The sequence below is a fragment of the Hippopotamus amphibius genome, chromosome 5 (genome assembly GCF_030028045.1).
Source record: "Hippopotamus amphibius kiboko isolate mHipAmp2 chromosome 5, mHipAmp2.hap2, whole genome shotgun sequence".
Lineage (NCBI taxonomy): Eukaryota > Metazoa > Chordata > Mammalia > Artiodactyla > Hippopotamidae > Hippopotamus > Hippopotamus amphibius.
Window position 1 is genome coordinate 34,181,940 of NC_080190.1, and position 24,997 is coordinate 34,206,936.

A 24,997-nucleotide genomic window follows, 5' to 3' on the forward strand; every position below is an offset into this window, starting at 1 on the left:
CCAGGTTCAATCATCTGTTTTTATACACATATCCCCGTATTCCCTCCCTTCCTTGACTCCCCCCACCTCGAGTCCCCCCCACCCTCCCCGCCCCCTCTAAGGCATCTTCCATCCTCAAGTTGGACTCCCTTTGTTATACAACAACTTCCCACTGACTATTTTACAGTTGGTAGTATATATATGTCTGTGCTACTCTCTCGCTTCTTCTCAGTTTCCCCTTCACCCCCCGTCCCCTCCCATACCTCGAGTTCTCCAGTCCATTCTCTGTATCTGCATCCTTGTTCTTGTCACTGAGTTCATCAGTACCATTTTTAGATTCCATATATGTGAGTTAGCATACAATATTTGTCCTTCTCTTTCTGACTTACTTCACTCTGTATGACAGATTGTAGTTCTATCCACCTCATTACATATAGCTCCATCTCATCCCTTTTTATAGCTGAGTAATATTCCATTGTATATATATGCCACATCTTCTGTATCCATTCATTTGTTGATGGGCATTTAGGTTGCTTCCATGTCCTGGCTATTGTAAATAGTGCTGCAATAAACATTATGGTACATGTTTCTTTTGGGATTATGGTTTTCTTTGGGTATATGCCCAGTAGTGGGATTACTGGATCATATGGTAGTTCTATTTGTCAGCCTGCTTTTTCTGTTCTGGTCATCCCCAGTTATTATCTAGAGCATGCTGAGTTCTGTGAGTGTTCCAAAACAAGCAAGACAGAAGCCAGTTCCTCATGCAACTCACTCCAAAAGTTGTGAATGTTTGGAATTCCAGATGTGCAAGCCAACTCCTTTGCTCCTCAGGGAGAACCTGGTAGGTGCCAGGCTTCATGCTCAATTATACGGCACTTTGCTGAGGTTGGTAGTTATGGCAAACGTGGGCCTTTGCTTTTCTTTCTGGTTTTGATGTGGCTGAATTCACACCCACTAAGGGTACAAAATCTTTCAACTAGTTTCTGGATTTTTTTACAAAGAGAATTGCTCCATGTGTCGCTTTGAATCAATGTGTCCAACCTGGGGAAGGAGAGTTCACCAGCTTCCTGTTATAGCACTGATGTTACTCCTTCCCATGTGCGTTTCCGCAGATTGTACACTTAAGGAGTTGACACATTTCGATTAAGTTATCAAGTTGGTGGATATAGAATTGTTCATAGTATTCCTTTATTATCTTTTCAACGTCTATGGCATCAAAGAGATGGCCCCTCTTTTAATTACAATTTGTGAAATTTGTGTCTTCTCTCTTTTGGGGAGGTACACTGGCTATAGGTTTATCAATTCTATTGAACTTTTCAAAGAACCAGCTTTAGTTTCATGGATTTTTCTAGTGATTCCTTACACACAATCTCATGGATTTCTGTTCTGATTTTCACTTGTCGTTTTATGGAGCTTACTTTGAATTTAATTCCTCACCATCACTGATCTCAACGTGCCCTCCAGGGTGAAGCTGCTCCTGAAAACAGTTTCTCTCACTTTCAAATCCAAACCTCAAGTAACTCTAGGTAACATGCAGCTGAGAGAGTTTTTCTGTTCTCATTCTCTCTGTCCTTCTCTGTGCATATCATTATGAAAATCAGCATGACATCTTTGCCTTTCTTTTTTCCTTTCTTACTTGCAATACGCACAAAAGAAGGAAAGTCTGAGAAGCGGTTCATCAAATTCTGCATTTTATTAGGAGCGTCCACAGGAGAAATAGCTCTGCATTGGAGTACACTACTCATCTTGCTCTACTTTGTATTGAGTACATGATACTGTGTACATAGTACTACTCAATATTAGATAAGTATTAGCATATGTGATGGCCAATACAAATGTTACAGAATATGGAGAATAGGAGATACATTTCTGCAGTGAAATTGCACAGTGAATGAGAGGTCAGACAAGGTATCTCAGGAAAGATTAACAGGACACAGGTGAACAATGCCCCAGATGAGAGGGAGTTGAAGACAACATCACTGAAGAAGCCACATGATCTAACATTCCTCACACAGGAATGAAGCAGATCTTGTAAGAAGGCGGCAGAGTAGCTAACCCAGTAACAGCTGGGGTGGTGTCGATGTCCTTCAGGTCAACCACAGATTTCAAGGTAAATTTTTGTAAAATTGTGGTCAGGAATAAAAACAGCTCCATGCGGGCCAGGCCCTCTCCTACACAAACCCGTTTTCCTGAAAATACAAACACAGAGAGTACATACTCCTTGAACACTGTGTTTCTGACTGTCAGAAGGAGACTATGCAATAACCTTTTGACTAAAGTTTGAATGGATAGATGGAACACAGGATAATTTGATAGACAGATGGACAAAGGGTGGACACACATGCTCTCCACCTAACATTTATCTTAACAGGTATCCTTTCAACAAATATGTGTTGAGTATCAGCACTATACTGAGCACTTCATTAAGTGTTCTCATTATAACTCCAATTTGATATTTTCAAGTTTCCATCAATCTTATTCTAGAAACACCCATACATTGGCTGTGTTTTTGTTCCTAGTCTGACGGTCCAACATGTTTCTTTCCATTCTTCACAGCCTCTGTTTTCTGCTGTAAGTACACCTGCTCTTCATCACCTTGAAGTTTCAAAGTTTTATAACTTTGAAGTTTGTTTTTGTGTACGACGCACTTTTTTTATATTTTCAGAACCTAACTCAAACTTTATTTCTGAATTTGAAAGAACTGGGTCACCGTTCCAAAGCTCCAGTAATCTACCCCAATAACGAGGATGTGTCATGGGGAGGCAAACTGCATGGGCATTGGGAATGCTGCCCCTCATCATGAACAAAGAGCATTCCTACCAGCCCCAGAGTGGGTACTATGTAAGTTCCAACTGATGCCCAAAAGGTATCTTATCCTTTGAAGTAATAAAGAAAATAAATTTGTGTTACCAGCTGAGAAAGCCATGAAGTAGTCACTCTTTTTAAAGTTGCCACTGTCATCCAGGAAGTGGCCAGGGTCAAACACCTCTGGGTTGGGGAATTCTTTGTTATCATACAGCACAGACGTCAGCGATGTTAATATACTTGTGCCCTGGAAAGAGCAGATGAAGTAAACTAAACTATGATGAAGTCACAGAACTAGAAGAAATGCTGCAAATCATGTAGTCCAATCTTACCACCTATAGATGAGTAATCTTGGGTCGAAAGAAGGGCAGTGGCATTTTGAGCCAGACAGAGCAAGTATACGTTTATTAACAAGGATACGCTTAAGACTAGTGGCAGTGATGTTGCTCGAGTGGACTTCAACAGCATTTGAAATACTCAGTCCATGGGTCTTAGGGTTCCAGACCTTATGAATCCATTTTGCTTATCACCACATTTGGACATTGGTGTCTGTCCCTACCAGCTGCTTTATTTTATCTCTCCAATTTTCACTCATCCTATATGTGGATTATGGTTTAATATGGAAGTCTCTATTGGGTGTGAAATGTTGGGAATAATCTGTCTGTAGGGCTTTTGTAAATAGATAGCTGATCTAACATAAAATAACCTCTTCTAACAAAATGTACATAAAACATCATTCTCAACAGTGAGATGTTAACCTCCACCCTACTGCAGATAAGAAATGAAACAAGGACGAAACAAAGATATTAATCCAGATAGCATGACAACGTATAGAGAAACTGCAATTAGAGACAAATTTTTAACAATGATTTTAAATTTAACAAGGTTGCTACATATAAATTCATCAAAATGATAAAATAAATTATATTTTCATATTCCAAATAAAGGAATAGAAAAGGCAGTTTAAAAAAACTATAACAATATCAATAAGCACCCAGAGAAAACTAAATGAAAGATATGCAAGCCAATGACATGAAAAAAAAAAAACATTATTGAGCAAATTAAAGAAAGCCCTTCAAAACTGGGACCATATATCATATTCATTAATTGAATGATTCAATGTGCCATGATGTTATATCTTTCCAAATTGATCTAATATCACCCTGATAAAAAATCCCAGCAGTGTTTCAGTAAATTGACAAACTGATACTAATGTCCATGCGGAAATATAAACAGTTATGTTTTGCCAAACAATATAAAAGAATCAGAACAAATTTGGAAGTTTTCCACTGCTAGCTGTCAAAATCTGTTGTAAAGCTTTACAGACTAAACTGGAAGGAACACACAATCCATCAGCCTCCACACATATGATTATTTTTATTTGTCTCATCTTGTATTCACAGAGGATGGCACAATATTGTATAAATGGAAACTTCAAGACCACTGAGATCACTATAAGAGAAACCAATCTTACCTTGGGAATAAGGTAATTTCTGAATTTAATGTCATGGGTCACAGCATGAGGTATGCTGGTGGGGGCCAGGTTAATGTATCTCTGGATCTCGTGGACCACAGCATCCATGTAGGGCATACGGGTCTTGTCCTGCATACAGGGGCTCCGGTGTCTGCCAATCGCACGGTCAATCTCTTCCTGGATCTTAGCTGATAAGAGACAAGCAAGACTGATGGAAAAGAGAAGGATGCACACCATATTTGCATACCAATTCAGGGATACATGAAGCCTCATGAAGGTATTCCAACATCATTATAAACATCAGTTATATAACCAGAAATGCACCGAGATATAGAGAGATAATTGCCATAATACAGATACATGTAAGTCTCCTACAAGCTAGGCTTAAGATGCAGCTACACAGACCTCTAAATTATCATACATGATAATATAAGCAGAAATGATGAGATGTTTGAAAATATAAACAGAACATAAACACGAGAAACTAGAGTCCTTGGAGACAGAAAAATAGGAATTTAATATTTATTTTATATCAAAATAATATATGGATTGAAAAGTTAAAATTATAATATGTGTGTTTTAGTGTATTTGTGTATTGTGTGTGTGCAATTTGCAATGCTACTCTCTTCATCCTTCAATTGCCAAATGCCACCACTTTCAACATTCTAGCAGTTTCTTCTAAAATTCATGTCCTACTTCTCAATAATGACTCTCTGTTTCTATTTCTTACTCACAGATTTTTAAACAATATCTGATGTCCTGGTATGAGAGTTGAGAAATTTACATCTCCATCCCCACCTCATACAGAATACACACACACACACACACACACACACACCCTTAGTCCATTTTCCCAATGTATTTACACCATAATTTTTGGCTGTTAGAATATCATTTTAAAATCATTCTGACTACATAAACAATGCTCCCTGATAGGACAACTATGATTATGCTTCCTTTTTGGTGCTTTCTTGGACTTAACCAGGCCTCTTTAGTTCAATTCATAAAATTCTACATCTTGCTTTAGAATTATTTCCAAATAACGAGGTAGATGCTTCAAACTCCTAATAATAATTTCCCTACTATTAGAAACCACAGATAATCTATCACCTCTCTTTTGTTCTTGGTGTCTCCCCTCACACCTGCTTTACCCACCTAATCCATTTTGAAGCAGATATTTTCCAGCCCTGACATCTAGCAACAGCCCTGACACTTTCATTCTCCTTCATGAGTTTTCCAAATTCCTGGAGCCCATGTCTGTCATGACTTCAGGCTTTTGGATGAGAAAGGGAAAAGTGTAGGTAAAAGTTCTGTCAAACATACAGGTCTGAAAATACTCTTTTTAAAATTAATACCCAGTTTGATAGTTGCTCGAATTCTGATGCTGCTGTGAACCCGAATCCTTTATATATGATCTGCTATAGCTCTCTGAAACTTTTTGCGACTTTCTCTTTTATCCTGGTGTTCTGAAATTTCATGACCCTGTATTTCATTCACTCTGCTAGAATTGTCAAAAGAATTTTCTATCCAAATGGCAAAATTTGGAGGTCTTTCCTCCTGAGTGTTCCATCTCTGGAGCTTCTCTCTGGCTGTTGAATTTCAGGAAGCAGGACAAAGAAAGAATTTAAGAGTTTCTGAATTGAAGTGGTTTCTTACCTAAACTTTCCTCTAATCTGTGCACCTCACTCTTTCTCCCTGTCTCTGCCCAGTGTCCCAGAATGTAGGGCCTCTTAGGTTCCATTTTTCTAGAGAGGAAACTTCTCTCATCCTACTGCGGAAACACAGTTACCTAATAAAAGGAGTTGTCAAAAGGATGTGGCTGGGAAAGCTACCTTTACCAGCCTGTATCTCCCTCTACACTCTTTGACACTTGGTGCTTCTAAACACAGAACCTTATAGGATTATAAGGACACAAATGACTCCTCCTCATTATACAGCTTCCTCTTCTGACATTTAGGCTATAACGTCATCCTCTCTACTGATGTCATTATCACCTCTCAATATGCTCTCTGTGTTTCCGAAATTTGTTGAAGATTTGTTGCCTGCTTCTTGACCTCCTCTTCTCCAGCTTTAAAACATAATTCTGGTTCCTAATAGGCTATGGTCATTTCAGTGAGATCCTAACACAAGATAATGTATATTTCTAAACTGCAGTGCATAACTGCAGCTCTTTAAAGGTTAATTTCTAACAAAAAGTTCTTTGTAAAAGATAAAATTATTGACACCCCCAGCCAAATTCTCATTTTGGCAATAACCACTTTCCTGGAAACAAACTTCTGGACTAATAAGATTCTTTTATACACACGTCTTAAGCCAATTCCTTGTGAATCTAACTTTTTAAAGCATTTACAATATTGTGGAAATTATCTCTGGCAGCTTCACTAAATTTCTAGGATTTTCACTTATGCTTCAATCAGGAGAGTTCCCATTTTCCCTACCCTGGCTTTAGAACACAGCATTTTCAGAATGAGGAGACATCAAAGTGGCCTTTCTGTAATAAAGCCATTATGCAGCCCCAGGCCAATTCATGCTGGCCATGCCTGCTACACATAACCTCCCATGAAAGCCAGACGCTGCTTTGTTGATTTTCCTACCAGTACAGCGTCTTCACTCCTCTCTGTCATCCTCCCATATTATGTAAAGATGTCCCATTACTATCCCTTCATTAAATTTGAAAAAATTAAGCGGCTCAAACAGAGATTTAAAAGGTTCTCTAAGAGAAACAGGTGGAGAGCACTTGTAGCCTCTTTCCAGTATCTTCTCTGAAACCACCCTACCCACCATGCTGCTCACACCTGTGACCTCTGGGTGCTTCAGCAGGAGGAGGAGCCCATATCTCAGCGTGGTGCTTGTTGTCTCTGTCCCAGCTCCAAACAAATCAGATGTAGTGGCTGTCAGGTTTTCAAATGTATACTCTGATTGTGGATTGTGCTTTTCCTAGGAATGATTCAATTTTTAAAAAAGATTATAAAGTATATAAAAAAAGCAGGTAAACATGGCCTATTAACAGCTAAAAAATAAGTTGACACAAATCATTCCTGAGGAAGCCCAGACATGGAGCTCACTCGATAAAAATTTTAAGATTCACGTCTTAAATAGGCTCAAGAGCTGAGGAAAACCATGTACAAAAACTAAAGTAAATCCGGAAAGTGTATAAACAAGTGGGGAATAATGAGAAAAGTATTACAAAAAAGGAACCAAATAGATATTTTGGAGCTGAAAAGTACAATATCTGAAAAAATTTTAAAAATTGCCAGAAAGTTTCAACAGCAGACTGGAGGAAGCCAAAGAAAGAAACAGAAAACACGAAGACAGGACAACAAAAATTTCCTCTGTGAATATCAGGAAGAAAAAGGAACAAAGAAAAATGAACAAAGCCTAAGAGACGTATGGAACTCAAGCAAAGTGTACCAACATGCACTTAATGGGACTCCCAAAAAATAGAGAGTGAAGGAACAAAAAATAAATATTTGAAAAAAGAATGGCTGAAAACTTCCAAAATTTGGTGAAATATATGAATGTATGAATCCAAGAAGCTAAACAAACTCCAAGAAGAATAAACCCAAAAAGACCCACAACTAGGCATATTTTAATCAAACTCTCAAAAGCCAAAGCTAGAGAGAGAATATTTGAAGCATTAAGAGAGAAGTAACTCATCATGTACAAAGGATCCACAATAGGATAATGGCTCATTCTTCTACAGAAACTCTGCAGACCAGAAATCAGTGGAAAGATACAAAGTCCTGAGTGTAAAAATGTCCACCAAGAATTCTATATCTGGCACAACTATCCCTCCATAAGACAGGAGATAAAAGCTAAGTGGTTCCTGGTTAAAAGCTCGGCCCTACAAGAAGTACTAAAGGGGGTGATCTTTCAGGTTAAAACCAAAAAGCATTAGATGATAATTCAAAGCCAGACTGACAAATATAGATTTTTGTTAAAAATAACAATGTAGGTAAATACTAAGACTAATATTATTGTATTCTAGTATAAAAATCTCTTTATTTTCTATATTACTTAATAGAAAATGCATAAAACAATCCTTAGATATACATTTTTCTAGGCACAAAACATATAAAGATGTAATTTGTGACACCAACAAAATAAAGAGAGATGAAGTTGGATGGGAGCAGAGATAACGTATGTGATTTGAAGCTACTGTGAGTTCAACTCATACTGGAGTGTTATAAATTTAGGATGTTAACAGTCAACCCCATTATATGTACTAAGAAATTAACTAAAAAATACACAAAAGTTTGAAGATGGAACTAAAAAGGTCCACTCTCCTCCCCAAACTCAATCAAACAAAAAATAAGGCTATACTGGAAAAATTGAGAAACAAAAACTATAAAATTCATTAGAGCAAAAAATAATAGAGCAGAAATAAATCCTTCAATATTACTAATCAGTTTAATTGCCTAAAACTCACAATGTAAGACAGATATTGAAAGAACAAAATTTTAAACTGTGTATACAAATATTCCATTACATAGCTATTTAAACAAATACATATCTATGTATATACATATACATATCTATATATCCATATATGTATAGAATATAATTTAGCCATACAGAGGTAGGAAATCCTGATACTTGTGACAACATGAATGGACCCTGAAGTTACTATGATAGGTGAAATATATCAGACGCAGAAAGACAAGTACTGTAGGATCAAATTTACATGTGAAATATCTTAAAAATCTGGTCTCAGAAATTCAGAGAACACACTGGTGGCTGCCAGAGACAGGGAGTGGTCAAACTGAATGAAGGACATCAAAAGGACATCCAGTTATAAAATGAATAAGTCCTGGGGATGTACTATACAGCATGATGTCTACAGTTAATACCGTATTGTGTATTTGAAAGTTTCTAAGAGAGTAAATCCTAAAGTTCTCATTACAACAAAGAAAATCTGTAACTATGTGTTGTAATGGATGTTAACTACACATTGTGGTTATCATTTTGCGATATATACATACATTGAATCATTATGCTGTATATCTGTAATTAATATGTTTTACATCAGGTGTTTTCAATTAAGAAACTGTATGCTGTCTACAAGAAACCCACTTAAGACCAAAAGATACAAATATGGTGAATGGGAAAGAGGGAAAGAGATTTTGCAAGCAACGTGTAACCAAATACAGCAGGATTGATTATACTATTAGAAAAAAAAATGTTGGATTTTAATAAAAAATAGTTTAAAAAGAACAAATGAGAATGTTTTATATTGGATTAAAAAAGGTGAACTCTTCAAGAAGCTATAACATTATACACCTATATGCACCAAGCAACAGAGGCACAAAATATATGAAGCAAACATTGAAAGAATTGAAAGGATAAATGGAGAGTTCTACAATAATAGTGGGAGATGGGCCTAGTATTACACTGGACACACTGAAGAAATAATCTCTGAGCTTGAGGATATCTCAATAGAGACCTCCAAAATAAAGAAAGACTTTAAAAAGAGAGAAAGGAAAAGAAAAAAAGCATATCTAAGGACTATGGGACAAGTTCAAAATGTATAACATGCTCATATTGGGAAGGAGAAGTAAGAGAAAAAGGAACAGAATGAATATTTGAAACAATAATGACTGAAAATATCCCCCAAATTAATATCACAAACCAAACCACAGATCCAAGAAACTGAAAGAACACTAATCAAACTAATGCAAAAACAAAAACAAAACCCACCAAAACAAAAGCAAAAACCCTACTCTGGGCATATATTTTCAAACTACAACACCTTACCTAAAAGGAACAAAGATAAGAATTATTCTGACTTTCCCTCACATACCTTGTAAGCAAGAAGAGAGTGGAGTGAAATATTTAAAGTGTTGAAAGAAAGAAACCACCTACTAAGATTGTGTACCCTGCAAAATGATGTTTCAAAGGGGAAAGAAAAATAAAGACTTTCTCAGAAAAAAAAATTTGAGGGAATTTGTTACCAGTATGACTGCCTTGCTAGAAGTGTTAAAAGAAATTCTTTGGAAAGAAGGAAAATCATATAGGTCAAAAACACATCCACATAAAGAAATGAAGCTACAAAGAAAGAATGAGTAAAGGTGAAAAACAAAAGTTTTATTTCCCTTATTCATAACTGACCTAACAGCTAAAAGTTTGTTCAAAATAACAACAATGTATTTGATGAAGTAATGCTTCTGAATGTATCAGGTATAAATATATGTGCTTATACATAAGTGGAATGAATGACGGCATGATACAAGGGACGAAAGGGAAGAATTAGAATTATTTTGTTACTATGAGATAGTCACACTGTGTAATGATGCAGGAACAACTAGGTAACCACAGGACCTGAATAAAGTTGGACCCTGCCTCACTCCATGTACAAAATATAACTCGAAACAGATGAAGAACTTAAATATAAGAGCTAAACCTATAAAACACTTAGAAGAAAACATAGTGGTATAGCTCCAGGAACTCAGAATTGGCAAGAGATTCTTAGATTTGACACCAAAGTAAATATATATATATTTGTCATATACATATATATGTATATACATATATATCTGTCTACTAGATATATCAGATTTCAACAAAAGTGAAATGTTTGTGTATCAAAAACATAATTAAAGATATGAAATGACAACCAACATGTTGGGAAAAACATTTGCATTATATATATACATTTACATTTATATTTATGGATAATGCCCAAAATATCAACTTTCACAGCTCAATCACAAAGACAAAGAACCCAATTTAAAAAGAGCAAAGGACTTGAATAATATTTCTCCAAGGAAGATATAAAAATGGGTAAGAGCACAAGAAAATATATTCAACACCATTGTTCATTAAGAAAACGCAAAGTATAGCCACAATCAGATACAAGTGCACATTACCTAGGCAAGCTTTAATAATAAGAAATTAGAAAATAAGTATTAGTGAGATGGGGCTGCTCGGCGGCGCCTGCGGCTGAGATAGAGCAGCGGCGGCGGGCAGAGGCGGCAGGCAGAGGGGAGTGACGGCGGCGAGGAGGAAGCCGAGAGAGAAAAAAGATGGCGGCGAAGTAGAGAGACGTGGAGTGCATCCCTCTCCACAGATGCATTGGGAATGCACGGAAGGACGCAGTCATTCCCACAGAGAGCCAGCTGAACACCAGCAGACGGCGTCGGACATCAGAAAGGGCTGCGGGGAGCCCGACATAGCCGGTAGGGAGGCATCTATGACGGCTCAAAGAGGGTGAAGCGGCAGAGCTGTGGCAGACGGGAGGGAGTGAGAAACATACGGAGGGTCCGCAGCGCAGCTCAGCGTTCCCGGACCGAGACATCGATCCGCGGCTGAATGGAGGGTCCAGGAGCGGAAGCGTGGGAACCGGAGAGCTGGTTCAAGGACAAGCAACCCCAAAAGTTTGGACAACCATGAGGAAACAAAGAAACACCATGCAGGCAAAGGAGCAGGAAAAAAACCCACAAGACCAAAGAAATGAGGAGGAAATAGGAAAAATGCCTGAAAAAGAATTTAGAGTAATGATAGTAAAAATGATACAAACTCTCGATAACAAAATAGAGAAAGTACAAGAAACAGTTCATAAGAACTCAGAAAAACAAACAGCAATGGATAACAAAATAACTGAAATTAAAAATACTCTAGATGCTATAATCAGCAGAATGACTGAGGCAGAAGAACGAATAAGTGAGTTGGAAGATAGAATGGGGGAAATAAATGCCACAGAGCAGGAAAAAGAATAAAGAATAAAAAGAATAGAAGACAGTCTCAGAGACCTCAGTGATAACCTTAAATGTACCAACATTCGAATTATAGGCATCCCAGAAGAAGAAGAAAACAAGAAAGGGTCTGAGAAAATATTTGAAGAGGTTATAGTGGAAAACTTCCCCAACATGGGAAAGGAAATAATTCACCAAGTCCAAGAAGCACAGAGAGTCCCATACAGAATAAACACAAGGAGAAATACACCAAGACACATATTAATCAAACTAATGACAATTAAACACAAAGAAAAAATATTAAAAGCAGCAAGAGAAAAGCAACAAACAACATATAAGGGAAAACCCATCAGGATAACAGCTGACCTTTCTACAGAAACTCTGCAGGCCAGAAGGGAATGGCAGGATATACTGAAAGTCCTGAAGGAGAGAAACCTACAGCCAAGAATACTCTACCCAGCAAGAATCTCATTCAGATTTGAGGGAGAAATCAAAAGCTTTCCGGACAAGCAAAAGTTAAGAGAATTCAGCACCACCAAACCAGCCTTACAACAAGTGCTAAAGGAACTTCTCTAAGTAGGAAACACAAGAAAAGGAAAACACCTACAAATACAAACCCAAAACAATCAAGAAAATGGTAATTGGAACACACATGTCAATAATCACCTTACATGTAAATGGATTAAATGCTCCAACCAAAAGACACAGACTGGCTGAATGGATACAAAAACAAGACCCTTCTATATGCTGCCTACCAGAAACCCAATTCAGACCAAGGGATACATATAGACTGAAAGTAAAGGGATGGAAAAAGATATTCCATGCAAATGGAAGTCAAAGGAAAGCTGGAGTAGCAGTACTCATATCAGACAAATTAGACTTGAAAGTAAAGACTATTACAAGAGACAAGGAAGGGCACTACATAATGATCAAGGGATCCATTCAAGAAGAACATATCACAATGGTAAATATCTATGCCCCCAATATAGGAGCACCTCAATACATAAGGCAAATGCTAACAGCTATAAAAGGGGACATCGACAGTAACACAATAATAGTGGGAGACTTGAACACCCCACTTACATCAATGGACAGATCATCCAAACAGAAAATAAATAAAGACACACAAGCTCTAAATGACACATTAGACCATCTCGACTTAAGTGATATTTATAGGACATTCCATCCAAAAACGACAGAATACACTTTCTTCTCAAGTGCACACGGAACATTTTCCAGCATAGATCACATCCTGGGTCACAAATCAAACCTCGGCAAATTCAAGAAAATTGAAATCATATCAAGCATCTTCTCAGACCACAATGCCATGAGACTAGATATCAATTACAGGAAAAAAACTGCAAAAAATACAAACACATGGAGGCTAAACAATTCACTCTTAAACAACCAAGGAATCACTAAAGAAATCAAAGAGGAAAGCAAAAAATATCTAGAAACAAATGACAACGAAAACACAACAACCCAAAACCTATGGGATGCAGCAAAAGCAGTTCTAAGAGGGAAGTTTATAGCAATACAGTCCTACCTTAAGAAACAAGAAAATGATCGAATAAACAACCTAACCTTACACCTAAAACAACTAGAGAAAGAAGAACAAAGAAACCCCAAAATGAGCAGAAGGAAAGAAATCATAAAGATCAGAGCAGAAATTAATGAAAAAGAAAGGAAAGAAACCATAAGAAAAATAAATAAAACTAAAAGCTGGTTCTTTGAGAAGATTAACAAAATTGATAAACCATTACCCAGACTCATCAGGAAAAAAAGGGAGAAGATGCAAATCAACAGAATTAGAAATGAAAAAGGAGAAGTAACAACAGACACCTCAGAAATACAAAACATCATGAGAGACTACTACAAGCAACTATATGCCAATCAATTAGATAACCTGGAAGAAATGGATACATTCTTAGAAAAATACAATCTTCCAAGACTGAACCAGGAAGAAATAGAAACCATGAACAGAGCAATCACAAGTACAGAAATTGAGGCAGTGATTAAAAATCTCCCAACACACAAAAGCCCAGGACCAGATGGGTTCACGGGCGAATTCTATCAAACATTTAGAGAAGAGTTAACACCTATCCTTCTCAAACTCTTCCAAAATATTGCAGAAGGCGGAGCACTCCCTAACTCATTCTACGAGGCTACCATCACCCTGATACCAAAACCAGGCAAAGATGTCACAAAAAAAGAAAACTACAGACCAATATCACTGATGAATATAGATGCAAAAATCCTCAACAAAATACTAGCTAACAGACTACGACAGCACATTAAAAAAATCATACACCATGATCAAGTGGGGTTTATCCCTGGGATGCAAGGATTCTTCAATAGACGCAAATCAATCAACGTGATACATCATATCAACAAACTGAAGGATAAAAACCATATGATCATTTCAATAGATGCAGAAAAAGCTTTTGACAAAGTTCAACATCCATTTATGATAAAAGCTCTCCAGAAAATGGGCAGAGAAGGAAATTACCTCAACATAATAAAAGCCATATATGAAAAACCAAAAGCCAACATCGTTCTCAATGGGGAAAAACTGGAAGAATTCCCTCTAAGAACAGGAACAAGACAAGGGTGTCCACTCTCACCACTGTTATTCAACATAGTTTTGGAAGTTTTAGCCACAGCAATCAGAGAAGAAAAAGAAATAAAAGGAATGCAAATTGGAAAAGAAGAAGTAAAATTGTCACTCTTCGCAGATGACATGATATTATATATAGAAAACCCTAAAGACTCTACCAGAAAACTGCTAGCACTCATTGATGAGTTTAGTAAAGTAGCAGGATACAAAATTAATGCACAGAAATCTCTTGCATTCCTATACACTAACAACGGAAGAGCAGAAAGAGAAATTAAGGAAACTCTCCCATTCACCATTGCAACCAAAAGAATAAAATACCTAGGAATAAACCTGCCTAAGGAGGCAAAAGATCTGTATGCAGAAAACTTGAAGACATTGATGAAAGAAATCAAAGATGACACAAACAGATGGAGAGACATACCATGTTCCTGGATTGGAAGAATCAACATTGTGAAAATGACTGTACTACCCAAAGCAATTTACACATTCAGTGCAATCCCGATCAAATTACCAATGGCATTTTTCACAGAACTAGAGCAAGAAATCTTACGATTTGTATGGAAACGCAAAAGACCCTGAATAGCCAAAGCAATCTTGAGAAAGAAAAATGGAGTTGGTGGAATCAGGCTTCCTGACTTCAAACTATACTACAAGGCCATAGTGATCAAGACAGTATGGTACTGGCACAAAAATAGAAAGGACGATCAATGGAATAGAATAGAGAACTCAGAAGTAAGCCCAAACACATATGGGCACCTTATCTTTGACAAAGGAGGCACGAGTATACAATGGACAAAAGACAGCCTCTTCAATAAGTGGTGCTGGGAAAACTGGACAGCAACATGTAAAAGAATGAAATTAGAACACTTCCTAACACCATACACAAAAATAAACTCCAAATGGATTAAAGACCTCAATGTGAGGCCAGACACTATAAAACTCCTAGAGGAAAACATAGGCAGAACACTCTATGACATCCATCAAAGCAAGATCCTTTTTGACCCACCTCCTAGAATCATGGAAATAAAATCAAGAATAAACAAATGGGACCTCATGAAACTTAAAAGCTTTTGCACAGCAAAAGAAACCATAAACAAGACTAGAAGGCAACCCTCAGAATGGGAAAAAATAATTGCCTATGAAACAACAGACAAAGGATTAACCTCCAAAATATACAAACAGCTCATGCAGCTTAATACCAAAAAAGCAAATAACCCAATCCACAAATGGGCAGAAGACCTAAATAGACATTTCTCCAAAGAAGACATACAGATGGCCAACAAGCACATGAAAAGATGCTCAACATCACTAATCATCAGAGAAATGCAAGTCAAAGCCACAATGAGGTATCACCTCACACCAATCAGAATGGCCATCATCACAAAATCTGGAAACCACAAATGTTGGAGAGGGTGTGGAGAAAAGGGAACTCTCCTGCACTGTTGGTGGGACTGTAAGTTGGTACAGCCACTATGGAAAACAATTTGGAGGTTCCTTAAAAAACTACAAATAGAACGACCATATGATCCAGTTATCCCACTCCTGGGCATATACCCAAAGAAAACCATAATCCCAAAAGAAACTTGTACCATCATGTTTATTGCAGCACTATTCACAATAGCCAGGACATGGAAGCAACCTAAATGCCCATCAACAAATGAATGGATACAGAAGATGTGGCATATATATACAATGGAATATTACTCAGCTATAAAAAGGGATGAGATGGAGCTATATGTAATGAGGTGGATAGACCTAGAGTCTGCCATACAGAGTGAAGTAAGTCAGAAAGAGAAGGACAAATATTGTATGCTAACTCACATATACGGAATCTAAAAATGGTACTGATGAACTCAGTGACAAGAATAAGGATGCAGATACAGAGAATGGACTGGAGAACTCGAGGTATGGGAGGGGGCAGGGGGTGAAGGGGAAACTGAGACGAAGCGAGAGAGTAGCACAGACATATATACACTACCAACTGTAAAACAGTCAGTGGGAAGTTGTTGTATAACAAAGGGAGCCCAACTCGAGGATGGAAGATGCCTTAGAGGACTGGGGTGGGGTGGGGGACTCGAGGGGGGGGAAGTCAAGGAAGGGAGGGAATACGGGGATATGTGTATAAAAACAGATGATTCAACCTGGTGTACCCCCCCCCCCAAAAAAAAAGTATTAGTAATTACGTGGGAAAATAGGAACACTTTACATTGCTGGTGGGAATATAAATGCTGCAGTCACTGTGGGAATGTCTAGCTGTTCCTCAAAATGTTAGACATAAAATTATCATATGTCTCATCAATTCTACTCCAAGGAAAATACCCAACAAAAATGAAAACATGTCCATGAAGAAACTGGTACACAAATATTGGTAGCAATATCTTTCATAAGACCCACAGAGAAACAGCACAAATGTCCACCAATATATGAATGCATAAAAAATTATGGTATGTATATACAAGGGTGAGTCAAAAATTATCCCCACTCCTGTTATATTAAAACTTCTATAAATTCTACAGCCAGAGTGCAGATACTTTTTGATTCACCCTTGTAAAACTGAAAATTAAGCAGCCATGAAAGAGCAAAACAAAATACTGATACATACTACAACTTAGAAAATTCTCCAAAACATTACATTGGGTGAAAGAAGCCAGAAACAAAAGGGGCAATGCTATGAGTCCATATGATATCCATAACGAATCCACAGAGACATAAAGCAAATTACAGGTTAACACATGATGGGGTGGAGGGAATGGACAGTGATCATTTAGTGGTTATGGTATGTTTCTGCAGAGTGATGGGGAAGTTTTGAAATAAGGGAGGTAATGATCACACAACATTGTGAATGCACTGCATACCACTAAACTGTACGCTTTAAGATGGTTAATTGTATGGTATGTGAATTTCACCTCGATTTTTAAAATAACGTTACTCCATAAGTTGATCTACAGATTTCCTGAAATCCCTATCAAAATCACCAGATTTCTTTGCATAAATTGACAAATTTACCCTAAAATTTACCTGTAAATTCAAGGGACACAGAAAAGCCAAAACAATCTTAAAAAATGACAAAAAGTTAGAGGATTCACCGTTCTCAACTTCAAAACTAACTACAAAACTAGTAATTAAGACGACCAGATGATGTGCTACTGGTGTAAAGACTGACATTTAGATTACTGGAAAAGATGTCAGATTACACAAATAAATGCTCAAAGTTTGACTCAATTGATTTTCTTCTTTTTTCTATACTTTTTAATTGAAGTATAATTGATTTACAACATTGTGCTAATTTCTGCTGTACAGCAAAGTAAGCCAGTTATACACATAAATACATTCTTTTTTTAACATTCTTTTCCATTATGGTTTATCCCAGGAAACTGGATGTAGTTCCCTGTGCTATACAGTAGGACCTTGTTGTTTATCCATTCTAAATGTAATAGTTTGCATCTACTGACCCCAAACTCCCAGTCCATCCTTCTCTTTCTTCCCCTTCCCCCTTGGCAACCACAAGCCTATTCTCTATGTCTATGAGTCTGTTTCTGTTTTGCAGATATGTTCATTTGTGCCATATTTTAGATTCTACGTATAAATGATATCATATGGTATTTGTCTTTCTCTTTCTGTTGAGTCAATTGATTTTTTGACAAGGGAGTCAAGATGATTCATGTGGGAAAAGTAGTCTTTTCAACACATGGTGCAGGATTCATGTTCACAGGCATGTAACTCCAACTTCATATCTATGCCAATTCATTTTACTTTACATGCAATTAAGGCTTCCCTAGCCCATTCACCTACTTTTTCGCATCACATGTCTATGTATATAGCATTATATATACAGCATTCACCCACCTGAAATTCCCTCCTTTGTCCTTCAATGAGAATATATTGACTTATTTCCAACTACCAGCCGTGCAGGAAGCCCAGCTAGACCAAGCCATTCTTTTCCATTTCCTCATACAGTGTGTGCAATGATCATGTCTATCTTCACATTATAGCATGATATTTTGTTATTTCTAATTTGTTTTTAATTGTTCCCAATTTACCTGAAGTGTCATTCTACCTCTCCTTGGGTAGATTATTAGCACCAAAGAACAGAATCAAGGTATTTCACTTATTTAACAATTAAATATTATTGTTCATAATGGTTAGTGTAGACTCATGCACACAACAGGTACTTGAAATGCTTGTCCGCATTGCTTGCCAGGCCACTGAAACATCACTGGTAAATACAGAGCTTTTTAATGACCCATAAAATGCACAAGTAATCAAGTAACTGAGCTGTCATTAACATTTTACCTGCTCCATTTTGATCAGGAAACAATCAATAAAATCCCGAGGATTGTTAATGTCCAGAGATGCTTGGTGTTCCTTTGCTTGCTCCAAAACATAATTTTTTATATAAGCAACATTTTTAAGGAATTTGGTATAACTCCCTGGGAAAAAATCAAGGAGAGCAGGGAAAGTATTGCAGACCTAGAAGAGAAAACAATAGTTTATTAAAAAAAAACACACACACACACTTAATGAAGACATTTTTTCATATGCCAAGTCCTGGTTAGAAACTGTACTATAAATATTAAAATCATATGGTCTCTCTATTGAGGGGAAGTGTTTACTGCACAAATACATAATTTTCTATGCTGACAGATGTATTTCAGAGGAGAAAATTCTGGCCATGGATCAAAAATAATAATATACTCATAAATCCTATACTCATAAATCATGTTTACAATATAAAAGTATATTTGCATTCATTCCCCCTATTTTTTACATCAATTCTTCTGTACAATCATGAAATAAGGGATGGCATGAAGTACAATGATTCACATTTTGTAGATGACAACAGAGGTTAAGAGAGTATGAACAACCTGATAAAGAGCACAGAGCTGGCCCCTGATGTTTCTACTTCTGTCTTGTAGACTCAAACATAAAATCAATATTTTAGGGCTGAGAGGGTCCTAAAGAACCATGAAACTCAACTCAACACTTTATGGATAAAGTAACTGTGCACCAGAGCAATTAAGTGACTTCACTAAGTTCACACCATTGTCTTTTAGGCAGAGGACAGAACATGTCAGCTCAGCACAGGGTACAACTGTGATGTTTGTTTATGGTTCCTACACGAAAAAACAATCTTTTTGTCATCCCCAAAGCAATTACCTTGTCAGTTAAGATGCCAACTGAAGCATCAAACTCTCCTATCCTAGTCAGTGTCCCTTGACAGCACTTTCCCTCTTGAAGGAGATACTCCTTTCCTAAATGCAGATATTTCTGCCAACTAACGTGCTGAAGAAGTCTTAAGTGGTGATTGGATGACAAGACTTCTGGGTAATGGAAGCTTTCCAAGAAGGGCCTAGAAGTCCTTCTATTGCTGTGGGCATACCTTAGGGAAGTTTACCAAAGTAGTTTATGGAAACTGGGCTTTGGAAATTCGTGGGAAAACCACTGAACAGTGTCAACAGGACTGAATTGCAGTTCTGTATTCTGGGCATGCATTTTCCTGTCTATCGTTAAAGGGCTCAGCCGTGGTCCCCAGATGAGCACCCCATGATGCTCTGGGCAGGACTGTGCCATTCACACATTCGCCTCACAGCCTGGTACATATAGAGATCTGGACCACATGGAGGAAAGAGCATAAATGATGCATGGAGAAGAAAGGATCTTGGCCTTACCTGCAGCCATGGAGAGCCCAGAATCTTGAGGTTTTCATTCAGTGTTTTCATTAGATTTAGAAATATCTGATTGTTATAATCAAAACGGTTCTGGAAAATAATGGAGCAGATCACATTGCAGGGAGCACAGCCCAGGATGAAAGTAGGATCACACGGTGAGGCTAAAGAATAACAAACAATTTAAACACACCATTAAAACATACATATGAAACACACTGTCTTTGAGATACCAGGCAAAGATTGTTAGAAACTTTAAATCAATATCTCTCCTACAAAATCCCTTAACAACAAAATATTCAATATGTAAGAAATCAACACATCACTTTTACCTTAATCTGATTAGACCATTTTAACCTAGTTATTTAAATAATGTTTATTTACTTATTTACTTATTTTTAAATTTTATTGATGTATAGTTGATTTACAGTGTTGTTAATTTCTTCTGTACAGCAAAGTGTTTCAGTTATACATACATATATTCTTTTTCATATTCTTTTCCCCTATGGTTCATCACATGATTTTGAATATAGTTTCCTGTGCAATATAGCAGGACTTTGTTTTTACTCATTTTATATATAATAGTTTACCTCTGCTAATCCCACACTCCCAAACCTTTCCTCCCCCACTCCTGGCAACCACAAGTCTGTTGTCTATGTCTGTGACTCAGTTTCTGTGTTGTAGATACGTTCGTGTCGTATTTCAGATTCCACATATAAGTGATACCATACGTATTTGTCTTTGTCTTTCTGACTTATTTCACTTAGTATGATAATCTCTAGGTCCATCCATGTTGTTGCAAATGGTATTAAATAATTTTTTTTAAATATTCAAATCATATCCACTGCCTTTTCTTATATCCTTTTCACCCAAGGTGTCTGTTAATTTGAAGGGTGAATGATGAAAACATTTAAGAGGCCATTTTCATATCATTTAATTACTAACTATCACTGCTGAATATCACCTGCCTGCAAAGCCTATAGAAATTAAGCACAGATACAGAAAGAAAGAGAATAGTTAGGAACCTCAAAATGTTTTTGTATTATGAATAGTTGAAAGAATCATGTGTAGAATCAGCAGAGGAAAAGTTAAAGAGAGAGAGATTGTAGGGGAATTCACATATTTGAAAAAAATAAATGTATAAAAGTAGGAAGTATCCATGCTGTATGAGAAAAAAAACTAATATGAGTAAATAATAATTATAAATTGGATTTTTTGTCTAAAGTAAACATAAAATGTAAATTTTTATTTCAAACATAAATCTCAGGTAAGTGGAACAAAAATGGAGTTCTTTTATTATTTATTTCAATGTTAAAATTTTTTTCTTCCTTAAGAATTAAATGTGCAACCCACAGCCAACATCATTCTCAATGGTGAAAAACTGAAAGCATTTCTTCTACGATCAGGAACAAGGCAAGGGTGCCCACACTCACCACTATCATTCAACATAGTTTTGGAAGTTTTAGCCACAGCAATCAGAGAAGAAAAAGAAATAAAAGGAATCCAAATTGGAAAAGAAGTACAACAGTCACTGTTTGCAGATTACATGATATATGCAGAAAATCCTAAAGATGCTACCAGAAAACTAATAGAGCTAATCAAAGAATTTGGTAAAGTAGCAGGATACAAAATTAATGCGCAGAAATCTCTTGCATTCCTATACACTAACAATGAAAAATCAGAAAGAGAAATTAAGGAAACACTCCCATTTACCACTGCAACAAAAGAAATAAAATACCTAAGAATAAACCTACCTAAGGAAGCAAAAGACCTATACTCAGAAAACTAAGACACAGATGAAGGAAATCAAAGACAATACAAACAGATGGAGAGATATACCATGTTCTTGGATTGGAAGAATGAACATTGTGAAAATGACTATAACTACCCAAAACAACCTACATATTCAATGTAATCCCTATCAAATTACCAATGGCATTTTTCACAGAACTAGAACAAAAAACTGTGCAATTTATATGAAAACACAAAAGACCCCGAATAGCCAAAGCAATCTTGAGAAGGAAAGATGGAGTTGGTAGAAACAGGCTCCCTGACTTCAAACTATACTACAAGGCTACAGTGATCAAGACAGTATGGTAATGGCACAAAAACAGAAATATAGACCAATGGAACACAATAGAGAGCCCAGAGATAAACCCACGCACATATGGGTACCTTATCTTTGACAAAGAAGGCAAGAATATACAATGGAGAAAAGACAGCCTCGTCAATAAGTGGTGCTGGGAAAATTGGACAGCAACTTGTAAAAGAATGAAACTAGAACACTTCCTAACACCATACACAAAAATAAACTCAGAATGGATTAAAGACCTACATGTAAGGCCAGACACTATAAAACTCTTAGAGGAAAACACAGGCAGAGCACTCTGTGGCATACATCAAAGCAAGATCCTTTCTGACCCACCTCCTAGAGTAATGGAAATAAAAACAAAAATAAACAAATGGGACCTAATGAAACTTTAAAGGTTTTGAACAACAAAGGAAACCATAAACAAGACACAAAGACAACCATCAGAATGGGAGAAAACATTTGCCAATGAAGCAACTGACAAAGGATTAATCTCTAAAATATACAAGCAGCTCATGCAGCTCAATATCAAAAAAACAAACAACCTCATCCAAAAATGGGAGGAAGACCTAAATAGACATTTCTCCAAAGAAGACAATCAGATGGCCAACAAACACATGAAAAGCTGCTCAACATCACTAATCATTAGAGAAATGTAAATCAAAACCACAATGAGGTATCACCTCACACTGGTCTGGTGTGAGGAACAATAAATGCTGGAGAGGCTGTGTAGAAAAGGGAACCCTTCTGCACTGTTGGTGGGAATGTAACTTGATACAGCCACTATGGAAAACAGTTTGGAGATTCCTTAAAAAACTAAAAATAGAACTACCATATGACCCAGCAATCTCACTACTGGACATATACCCTGAGAAAAGCATAATCCAAAAAGAAACATGTACCACAATGTTCACTGCAGCACTATTTACAACAGCCAGGACATGGAAGCAACCTGAATGTCCATCAACAGATGAATGGATAAAGAAGATGTGGCACATATACACAATGGACTATTATTCAACCATAAGAAGGAATGAAATTGAGTTATTTGTAGTGAGATGGATGCATCCAGAGTCTGTCATACAGAGTGAAGTAAGTCAGAAAGAGAAAAACAAATACCATATGCTAACACATATGCATGGAATCTAAAATAATGGTACTGATGAACCCAGTGACAGGGCAAGAATAAAGATGCAGATGTAGAGCACGGACTTGAGGACACGGGGTGGGGGGTGAAGGGGAAGCTGGGATGAAGTGAGAGAGTATCATTGACATTTATACACTACCAAATGTAAAATAGATGGCTAGTGGGAAGTTGCTGCATAACACAGGGAGATCAACTCGATGACTGGTGATGACCTAGAGGGGTAGGATAGGGAGAGTGGGAGGGAGGCTTAAGAGAGAGGGGATATGGGGATATATGTATAAATACAGCTGATTCACTTTGTTGTACAGCAGAAATTGGCACAACAGTATAAAGCAATTATACTCCAATAAAGATCTGAAAAAAAATTTTTTTTAAAGAATTAAATGTCCATCATTTCCATTAACCATAAAAACTAATTTAAGCAAAGCTGCATTATGTGGACTTCTGGGATACTCTTCTGGTTAGCCATCAACAGAATAGTATATTTTGATAAATTTAAGGTTTTCCATCATTTAAATCAAGTTTATTATATTTCCAATGAAAAAATTATACTAGAGGAAGAATTTTCTATTTTGGTAGGAGATCTGTAAAATAACATTGTTGCAATCAAATGATCAAAGAGTGTGTAAGAGGAAGTCCAGCCCTTGTTCCCCCATAGAAACACTGGTTTAGCAATGATATGTGGACTAAAATTTCTTTATGAGATTTCCAGAATCCTTTAAGAAGTCACAATACCATAGGCCACCACAAAGATGAGAAAAGATACAATAAAACTGATGTGTGGTATCACTTCACATGCGTCACTACCTACCCCCAAGCTGGAATAACTCAATGCTGGAAGAGAATGTCCCAGGCTGTGATTAATCCATCAAAGAAAAGAAAAGGATGGAACACGCATCCAATGAAACAGTGGGCTGCCTGAGGAAGTGGTTTCTGTCCTACCTCACTTGGAGTGCCGACAGAACTGGAATAGTCTGGATGTCTGCGGCCACTGAGAATAAAGGAGGGTGACAGTAGTGATTTGCTGTGACCAGCATGGCTTGGCACAATCTAAAGAAGGTGCACAACTTGAGGCTCTTCCTCTAAGCGGAAGGAGAGGAATGGAGCTTCATCCAATGTTCTGGTTTTTGGAGGGCTACTGAAAGGATTGATATCTGTCTAACCTGATTCAGGTTATTGAGGGGGAGCATATAAAGTCTGGATGCCACTGAGAAAAGGGAGGGTGGAATAGATTGCTTCTGTTGAACCAGAGAACTTGCAGTGTGCAGAGAGACAACAAAGAGAGTAAGAGACTACTAGCTTCTGAAAAAGAAATTAGCAAGCTTTCCTAGTTGCAAAATTCTACACGCAAGTCCAGAGTAGTTGCAGCCACCAAAAGAAACAAGTTTCAGAGGCCACCAGAGTCTCTAGCCAAGATGACTGCTAAGGGTTTTGCTCTATATGAAGCTGGTCCATAAAAACTGGGAGAGGTGACCATTTTTTCAAATTAATGAATCTAAACACAAAGTCATGAACACACAAAGAAGCAG

The 24,997-nt window shown here is 37.1% G+C and overlaps 1 protein-coding gene across 1 annotated transcript in view; it reads right to left on the reverse strand.

Annotated features, from left to right (window-relative positions):
• Positions 1-1,654: 1,654 nt before the first annotated feature.
• LOC130853991 (cytochrome P450 2C19-like) overlaps positions 1,655-24,997 on the reverse strand; it is a 36,921-nt gene continuing 13,578 nt past the window's right edge. Inside the window, exons 4-9 of the mRNA XM_057736523.1 lie at positions 20,236-20,396; positions 18,860-19,036; positions 7,054-7,195; positions 4,259-4,446; positions 2,890-3,031; positions 1,655-2,168 (exon numbers count right to left, since the gene is read on the reverse strand). Of these exons, the coding sequence (XP_057592506.1) occupies positions 1,987-2,168; positions 2,890-3,031; positions 4,259-4,446; positions 7,054-7,195; positions 18,860-19,036; positions 20,236-20,396 (992 nt within the window). The 3' untranslated portion in view covers positions 1,655-1,986. The remainder of the gene's footprint in view (positions 2,169-2,889; positions 3,032-4,258; positions 4,447-7,053; positions 7,196-18,859; positions 19,037-20,235; positions 20,397-24,997) is intronic.